Below are 9,092 nucleotides of genomic sequence, written 5' to 3' on the forward strand. Positions count from 1 at the left end.
GCATTACTTTTATTAATTTCATCTAAACCTTATCTTTAACCATTCAAAGTTTTTAAGATATCAAAATATTGATAAAGATCCAAACAAGGATGTCTTTCTTTATTCTCTTTGCAGTAAATAATAAGTGTTTCCAACTTACTATTTATTAAGTTAATATCAGATTGTATTGACTAAGTTGACTTGCTTTATCTAATGATAAGAAAATAATTGATTAATAAATTAATCATATCAATAACTTTATGTCTAATATCTACTTAAATTATGTATTCTCTATATTCATAAAGACTTTTTTCAATAATCTTTCTTACATGTCCTTCTATTATTTTTTCACTGATTTGATCATCATTAATATATTTTTTATACTATTTATTAAACTCTTTAAAAGTGATTTCATCATCCTCAATTTGTTGTTACTCTTCAGAATTTTAAACTTAAAAGTCTTATTCAAGTTTATCCTTTTCATGAATAATTTATTATAGATTTTATTTCTATTTTTATACTTAAATTATATTTGAAGTTCCAACTCTTTACTTACTACCACATATTCCTCCACCTATAAGCTTATCTTCTTTAACTTTAAATATGTTTCTCAATTTTCTAAATTCTCTATTAGATTTAAGCTTAGAAGGATCTTATAAATTCAATTTTTATAATTTTAACTACTGAGAACCAACTTGATATTTACAATTGTTAGGCTATTATTAGGTTTTATTATCAGTACAAATTGGCTTTTCAATTTTTAATTTGAGTTAAGGAAAACTCAATTAATTTTCAGCGATATGAATTAATTTTCTATTGAATTTGTTTATTTGATTTTTGATAATTAAATTAAGCAAATTCTGTCTTTATATCTAAGTTAAGGTAACTTTAGTTTAATAATTTCCTTTGTTAGTTTAATTATTTAAATACTTTCCTTTTTATTAATGCCTTTAGACATTTAATATTTCTTTTATTATTGAATACAATTTGCAATTATTTTGATCGTCTTATTACTATTTTAGTGACTTTTGATCTACAAGCTCTAATATTTGAATGTATTATTGCTTACATTCAATTTTCTCTCTTAAATATTCCTTTAAAGCATTCTAAAACGAATAGAAATTCGGCAAAGAAATGCGCTCAGCTTTAAATTTTTTTTCTTTATCATAGAGATATGAAGCTTAACATTTTGAAACTTAAATCTATTTCTAAGTATTCTATTCATTTTTTGCTTTTTCTTAGTTGCTTATTTTGCTCTTTTCTACTAGTTCTTATAGAAATAAACTAGATGGTTATCCTGAAGTTAATTTTTCTTAATAAGATTGCCAAATTTTATCTTTCAAGCTAATTAACAAAACTCTTTTTTAAATGCGCCTTCCATTTTAGAGGTATTTGTGAGCTAATAATTCCTAATAGCTTTCTACTATATCATCCATGATATGAGGAGATATTTATTTTTGAATTAACCTCCTTAACTACTTCCTGATCTAACTCTTTTCTGTTTAATTTGTCCCACGGCTAGAAGGAAGATCTAAATATTTTAAAATATCTTTAGAGAATATTTCAACAAATAAATTCAGCTTTAATAAACACTTAATAATAACATCATAATTACATGTTTGAAGATGGCGAGAAATATTCCCACTTATAACCTCTTCTTACAGCTAAATAAAAGGAATTTTTTTGAAACATTTTTTCATTTTGAAGACATTTGTGCTCTTTTTTTACTTTAAAATACATCTGCTCACTTTACTTAAATTTTGAGCTCTTTATTTTACTTACCTTGCTCTCATTTTACTCTTATACTACTTTTTCTACTTATTGTCTTTGGTTATTAATTTAATTAGATAAATAATGTTTGTCTTCAAACTTATTAAAAATACTTGAGATTTGTATCAGTTAACTTTATTAAATTCACCAATAATTTGGTATAGAAATGATAAAAAAACTATTTATTTTACTTAATTAAAAATCAAACAAACATAATACAAAATAGATAAAAAAGACAATAAATAAAATAATCATAATTCATTTGCTAATATAATTAATTAATAACGAAATCTTCTAATTTTATCATTAAAATTACAAAAGCTAATCAAAAATTGATGTATTCATTCATTAATCTTAATTTTTTTGTAAGTATCTTTTTTTAATTAAGTAATCGATCTTAGACAAATTAATTAAGTTCTGATCAAATATATATATATACTAACTCTTTTGTATGAAATATTTAAACTGCATTATTCGATGGCGGAGGTTCTAATATTTAAAAATAGATTTATTTTTAAATAAAAATTTTTAATAATAATTTTAAAGGATAAGTATTTTTTTTAGTAAATAAAAAAATAAACCTAGCACAAAAAAAATGCTCAAATATATAGGTAAAAATTAAGAAAGTAGAATATAAAATGGTTAATACAAATAATATGAATCATCTAAACCTACTCTTTAACAATAATTTAAAATTTCAAAATATTAAAATAAATACAAACAAATATGCCTGTCACTCTTGATTTTCTTTACAATAAATCAAGAGTTTTTATAATTTTTTGCTTATCGCATAAACATCAGTTTGTACAGATAACTTAGAATCCTTTTTTTTAATAATAAGAAAATAGTTATTAAGTTGAGTAAATTATCATATATATTACTTTTGGTCTAATTTCTTTCAAAACTATTTACTTTACTCTCTGAAATCATATATTCTTTATCTATTATTAATCTTACTTCAATCATCGCTCTCTTCTTTGATGGTAAAAAATTCATTATATGATTTAAATTTTTCGAATTTGCTTTTAATTTAATATTATTCCTTCATTCTTTCTTAGCTCTTAATTTTTTGTACTTTTGCGTTTGATTTCTTTTCTTATTAGTTAATACGAAACTGGATCCACAATAAATACCTTTTATTTACTGCAACAGATAATCTCCACCTTCTTCTATCTAAGCATATTTATACAAATTATGACATTAAAGCTAATAATATCTTTAAATTTTAAGTATTAATTATATGTTTATAGTTATAATGCTAATAATACTTTAAGCTACTTATTATCACAATTTAGATAGCTAAAATTTTATTAAGTTTCAACATATTTATTGCTAAATAGAAGTTTCATTAGAAGTTCTATTTTCATGTAAATTAACTTTCATTTCATAGCTATGTGTTTAGATCAAATTTTATTTTGAATTCTAGATTAAAATGTTTTAGCAAAATTATACAATGAATTTTTTGATATTCTATTGATTTACCTATTAAATTCACTTTTAGCTGAGAAATAACAATTCCTCTTGTTTCTTAATTTATTGTTTGCATTTATGGTTTTCTTCTAATAATTTATTTCCTCCATAATTGATTAGCTTTTCAATTTTGAATCTGAATTAAGGAAAACTGAATCAATCAATTTTCAACGATACGAACTAATTTTCGATTGAATATTGTTTATTTGATTTTTGATTATTAAATTAAGCAAATTTTGCCTTAAAATCTAAGTTAAGGTAATTTTAATTAAATAATTTGTTTGGTTAGTATTATTATTAAATAATTCCTTTTTTTAGTGTTATTTTTTAAATATTTTCCTTCCTATTAATACGTTTAGATTTTTAATATTTCTTTTACCATTGAATAATATTTGCAATTGTTTTCATGTTCTTATAACTATTTTTATAACTTTTAATTGATAAAAAGCTCTAATCTTTGCATGCATTATTGCTAACATTCAATTTTCTCTCTTAAATATTACGTTGAGTCATTCTAAAATAAATTGCAATTCGTCAAATAAATCCGCTCAGTTTTACATTTTTTTTCTTTATCATTGGGATATGAAGCTTAACATTTTGAAAAACTATTTCTAAGGATTCTTTCTATTCATTTTGTATTTGTTGGTTGCTTATCTCTCTCTTTTCTAATAGTTTTTATTGAAATAAACGAGATGGTTATCCTGAAGTTGTCTTTTCTAAATAAGATTACCAAATTTTATCTCTCAATCTATTTAATAAAACTCTTTTTTAAATTCACCATCCATTTTTAGAAGTATTTGTGAGCAAAATATTCTTAATACATTTCGACTATATCTTCACTAATATGAGGAGATATTTTTTTGAATAAACCTCCTTAACTGCTTTCTAATCTAACTAACTCCTTTGGATGGGTGAGCTTGTCTCTTGGTAAGAAGAAAGATATAATATTTTTAAATATCTTTAGATAATATATCTATCTACGAATAAATTCAGCTTTAATAAATGCTTAATAGTTTCATCATAATTAAATGCTTGAAGATGCTGAGAAATATGCCCTCTTATAGCTTCTTCTTACGCTTAAACAAAAGGAATTTCTTTGTAACTATATATGGTCTTCAACACATTTGCTCTCTTTTTTTACTTTAAATTATGTTTACTCTATTTATTAAACTTTTAGCTTTAATCTTACTTATTTTACTCTCATTTTTTTCCTAATACTACTTTTTCTACTTATTGTCTTTGATTATTAATTCAATGAAATCTCTCAGTTATCTTTATTAAGTTCATCAAAATTGCATTTGGAAAAGAAATGAAAGAAAAATTATTTTATTTTACTTCATTAAAAATTAAAAATAAAATAAAATTAAAAATGAATATTAATATTAATAAACAATAAGATAGAGAGAATTTATTTACTTATATTTATAATATAATTAATAAAAAATCTATTTTTATCATACAAATTTGCAAAAATTAATCAAAAATTGATGTATTAATCAATCGTAATTTCTTTCAATTAAGTAGTTGGTCTTAGATAATTTAACTATGTCGTGGTCAAATATATTAACTCTTTTGCATGAAGATTTTGAATTATGTTACTCTATATCATGAGGTTATAATATTTAAAAATCTAATGATTATAAAATAAAAAAATGAATATTTTTGCTTAATATTTTTTCACTTTTCTTCCCTCCATATTTAATTTGTAATTTTAAATGAGCTATTTTGCAAAAAATAAATAAATTTATGAAATTTCTAAAATAAATTCATAATTTTTAGCAAAAAATTATAATTTTGTTTAGATTATTGAAAATTAATATAAAATTAATCTTAAAGAAAAAAATTTTTTCTAATTCAAACAAATAATAATAGTAATATTTTATTATGATTATTTTGTCAATAAAAAAACTTATAAAGCTTATTAAATATGAATTTTTCAAATTATGTAAATATAGAAAAATTTTAAACTGGTTATTTTCAAACAAAATAAACTTATGAGAAAACATTTTTAATATTTTAATTCTTTGTCTAAGATGAAGTCGCCTAAATTTCTTTATTTTATGTTTCATTTTTATTCAATAGTTTCAAACCTTTTTCAAAATTCCAGATTTTACAAATATCAGGACAAACGGTTGCTAGGTACTTGCAATCTTTAGAAAAAGCAGCTGAAGAAATAGAATCAGATTTAAATTTTTATCCAATTGTATAAATTAATTAAAATTTATTTTCTATATGCCAGATTTTACAAATTCGATCAATAGAGCATATTGCTAAATATTTGGAATCTGAAGAAAAATCAACTGAATTTATACTAGAACGCTCTTTTATCGAATTTATGAGTTAGAATCCATTTTCTACATTCCATATTTTGCAATAATCTTTTGAAATTGTTAGGAGCAACCTTCCATCTGAAGAAAAATCAACTTTATAAATACTATCATCGTCTTCTTCAATTGTTTATAAGAGTTAAAAACCATTTTCTATATTCCAAATTTTGCAAGTTGTATCAAAAGAACCTGTTGCAAGATATTTGCAATTAGCTGAAAAAGCAACTGAGGAAATTCCTTCTTAATGTCCTTTAACTGTATTAATTAGTTCAAATCCATTTTCTATATTCCAGATTTTGCAAGTCATATCCTCAGAACCTGTTGCTAGGTACTTGCCATCTATAGAAAAAGCGATTGATTCAACTTGATCAGTATGTCCATCTATAGTTTTAATTAACTCGAATCCATTTTCAATTTTCCAGATTTTACATGTGAAATCACCTGAACCTATTGCGAGGTACTTAGCATCTGAAGAAAAAGTAATTGCTATAATCTATTTAGCATGCCCTTCAATAGTGTAAATAAGCTCAAATCCATTCTCTAAATTCCAAATTTTGCATGTATTATCACGTTGTCTAGTTGCTAAATACTTATTATCTGCAGAAAAACAAACTGATTAAATTTAATTATTATAATCATTATCGTTCATCCCATTAATAAGTTCAAATCCATATTCTACATTCCACAATTTGCAAGTTTTATCTTTTGAACCTGTTGCTAGGTACTTTCCATCTACTGAAAAAGCAATTGAGAAAATAGAATTTTTATGGCCTACAATTTTATTTAAGAGTTAAAATTTATCTTCTACATTCCAGATTTAGCAAGTGTTATCAAATGAACCAGTTGCAAGATACTTGCTATCCGGAGAAAAATGAATCGAAGAAATTCTATCAGTATGTCCTTTAATAGTAATTACTTGTTCGAATCCATTTTCTACATTCCAAATTTAGCATGTGCTATCACCTGAACCTGACGCGAGAAATTTGCCATCAGCAGAAAAAGCAAGTGAGATAATCTAATTAGTATGGTCAGTTTGAATTTTGTTAAGATGTTCAAACCCATTTTTTATATTCCAGATATTTAATATGAAAATACGATGATCAAATGCACTTGTTGCCAAATAATTACCATCAGCTGAAAAAGCTACTTGACAAGTTAATCCTGTTTGAATAGTATTTATGAGTTTAAATTCATTTTCTGCATTCCAGATTTTGCATGTATTATCGTAATAGACAGTTGCTAGATATTTATTGTCTGGAGAAAAAGCAACTTAACTAATTCCTGAAGTGTGTTCTCCTATTGTTTATATGTGTTATAATTTATTTAGATCCCAGATTTTGCAAGTATTATCTAAAGAACCTGTTGCAAGGTACTTGCTATCAGGAGAAAAAGCAACTGAAGAAATCATTTCAGTATGTTCTAGTACAGTATCTATCATTTATAATTCATTTTATACTATCCAGATTCTACAGGTGTTATCATAAGAACCTGTCGCAAGATACTTGCCATCAGGAGAAAAAGCAACAGAAGAGATCGAATTAGTATGTCCTTAGATAGTATTTATGTATTCGAAGTTATTTTCTACATTCAATATTTTGCAAGTGTTATCTTCTGAACCCATTGCAAAATACTTTCCATCTTCAGAAAAAACAATTGAGTTAACTATTTTGTTTTACCCTTCATCAATAGTTTTTATTAATTAGAATTCCTTCTCTACATTCTAAAATATGCAAGTTTTATCCTTCGAACTTGTTGCCAGATATTTACCGTTTGAAGAAAAAGCAACTGACCAAATAGAACTTTAATGTTCATTAGTTGTTTTTATGACTTCAAATCCATTTTCTGCACTCCATATTTAACAAGTTTCAGCACTAAAGCTTATTGCGAGGTACTTGCCATCTGAAGTAAAGGAAGATACAGACAAATCACTGTGGTTATTTTTTATACTTTTTATAATTTATAAATCTGATAAATTATAAATGTTAATTTCTTTCTTTTAAGAGGCTATGATTGAATTGTTTAACATTAAACATTATTAAGCTTAAATTTTGCTTTCATCTAGAAGAATGAAACCATTTTATATATCTCCATAAAATATTTATTCTGTATTTAAAGTAACTAAGTATTTTGAATTATTTATTGCTAAACTGGAAATAGGAAAATCAAAAGTGAAAGTATTAATTGTCTCAAAAGTCTTAGTATTAATCTCAAATATAGATCTAACAGCTCTAATAATCAAAATATTTTTTGTGCTAACATAGTGAATACTTTCCAAACGAGAATTTGTAATTTGTTTTGATTATAATTTTTTACAAGGCAAATTTTTATTTTGAGAAATTTCGAATTAATTGATATATCCAGTTCTTGTTATGGATACAAGACTATTTTTATAAAATATAACTTAATTAAATGAGTAAATGTCTTCAGTATCAAACTTTTTTTAGAAACTATTAAAAGCTGTATTTTTAGTGTTAGAAGTTTCATAGTTATCTAAATTTTGATTGTGAATAAACGAATGACTTAAGTTACAATCCTTAAATTCAGCAAGTTTAGGATATTTCGAAGAGATATAAGCTTAAGAAAATGAACATTTTTTGAAAGTCAAATCAGTAAATGAGAATTTTGAAAGAAAGAGTGCTGATAATAAATTTGATGCTCCAACATCGATTTAGCTTTTTTCAGTGGATTTTGAAATTGTAGATTTTTTAATGAATTGAATATATTTATTTGTTTTAGATATATCTTCTTCACTATAATTATTCTCAAAAAACGATGAATGTATATCAGATTAAATCAATTTGTAAAGCTTTATAAGAATTTATTGCTCTGATTAGTTGCTCATGACAATTCTTTTATTTATATTAAATTCTTTTAGTTATTTTATATCTAATTTATAGATATTTTCTCTATGAATATCAAAATCGTATTTCATAGCTCTGGCAGCAAAATATTCAAAAAGAGATTTATGTCTGAACTCAAATTCTTAAGATTTATTGTCTTATTAATCTTTCTATTTATTATTTTAAGATTTATGATTAGTATTTTCTGCATCTAAATCTAAGTTAATTCTTGTAATGACTCTAGAATCAACATAGTTAGCTATCTTTTTTATAAGGCTCTCTATTTTTAGATTATATTTTTTGAAAATAGCAGACGCATCTTGGCTTGGTTAGAATTTAATAGATTCTTTTGTTGTTGAAAGATAATTTGATTTTTCACCTTTTTAAATAAACATTTGCATAGCAATTAACTAAAAGTATTCAAAGTAACATGATTATACTTTTTCAATTAATTCTTGTTTTTAAACCTCATTCAAGTTTAAGTTTTATTAATCTTTAATGTAAATTTGAGATTGGCTTTTGAATTGTTATAAGAAAAAAAACTCTTATATCTCAATTTGATCTGAAACCTATTACAAGGCCTTTGAAACTTTTTGATCAATAATATCAATATCTGCAATCATTCTTGTAGTGAGGTATAAATTAATAGGGAGAGTTAATAATTTATTTAGCTATTTGTTTTTTAATATAATATCTTTAATTGAAT

The 9,092-nt window shown here is 23.6% G+C and overlaps 4 protein-coding genes across 4 annotated transcripts; all 4 read right to left on the reverse strand. All coding sequences in view use genetic code 6, as the record gives it.

Moving 5' to 3' along the window:
* Positions 1-105: 105 nt before the first annotated feature.
* TTHERM_01609730 (hypothetical protein) lies at positions 106-1,824 on the reverse strand (the record flags this gene model as incomplete). Its single annotated transcript, XM_001029290.2, has 2 exons — positions 106-1,510; positions 1,595-1,824. Coding segments are annotated over 2 exons (1,634 nt in total), but the record flags the coding sequence as incomplete, so codon positions are not given.
* A 917-nt stretch (positions 1,825-2,741) lies between these two features.
* On the reverse strand, positions 2,742-3,116 carry TTHERM_001609734 (hypothetical protein; the record flags this gene model as incomplete). The annotated part of the gene is made up of 1 exon (XM_012798775.1): positions 2,742-3,116. The coding sequence occupies one exon, from the start codon at positions 3,114-3,116 to the stop codon at positions 2,742-2,744; it is 375 nt and encodes a 124-aa protein (XP_012654229.1).
* Positions 3,117-3,753: 637 nt separating this feature from the next.
* On the reverse strand, positions 3,754-4,423 carry TTHERM_01609740 (hypothetical protein; the record flags this gene model as incomplete). Its single annotated transcript, XM_001029291.1, has 3 exons — positions 3,754-3,967; positions 4,041-4,196; positions 4,323-4,423. The coding sequence occupies 3 exons, from the start codon at positions 4,421-4,423 to the stop codon at positions 3,754-3,756; spliced, it is 471 nt and encodes a 156-aa protein (XP_001029291.1).
* A 773-nt stretch (positions 4,424-5,196) lies between these two features.
* Positions 5,197-9,009, reverse strand: TTHERM_01609750 (WD domain, G-beta repeat protein; the record flags this gene model as incomplete). The annotated part of the gene is made up of 1 exon (XM_001029292.2): positions 5,197-9,009. The coding sequence occupies one exon, from the start codon at positions 9,007-9,009 to the stop codon at positions 5,197-5,199; it is 3,813 nt and encodes a 1,270-aa protein (XP_001029292.2).
* Positions 9,010-9,092: the final 83 nt, after the last annotated feature.

This window comes from Tetrahymena thermophila, assembly GCF_000189635.1.
Source record: "Tetrahymena thermophila SB210 genomic scaffold scf_8254560, whole genome shotgun sequence".
Taxonomy (NCBI): Eukaryota; Ciliophora; class Oligohymenophorea; order Hymenostomatida; family Tetrahymenidae; genus Tetrahymena; species Tetrahymena thermophila.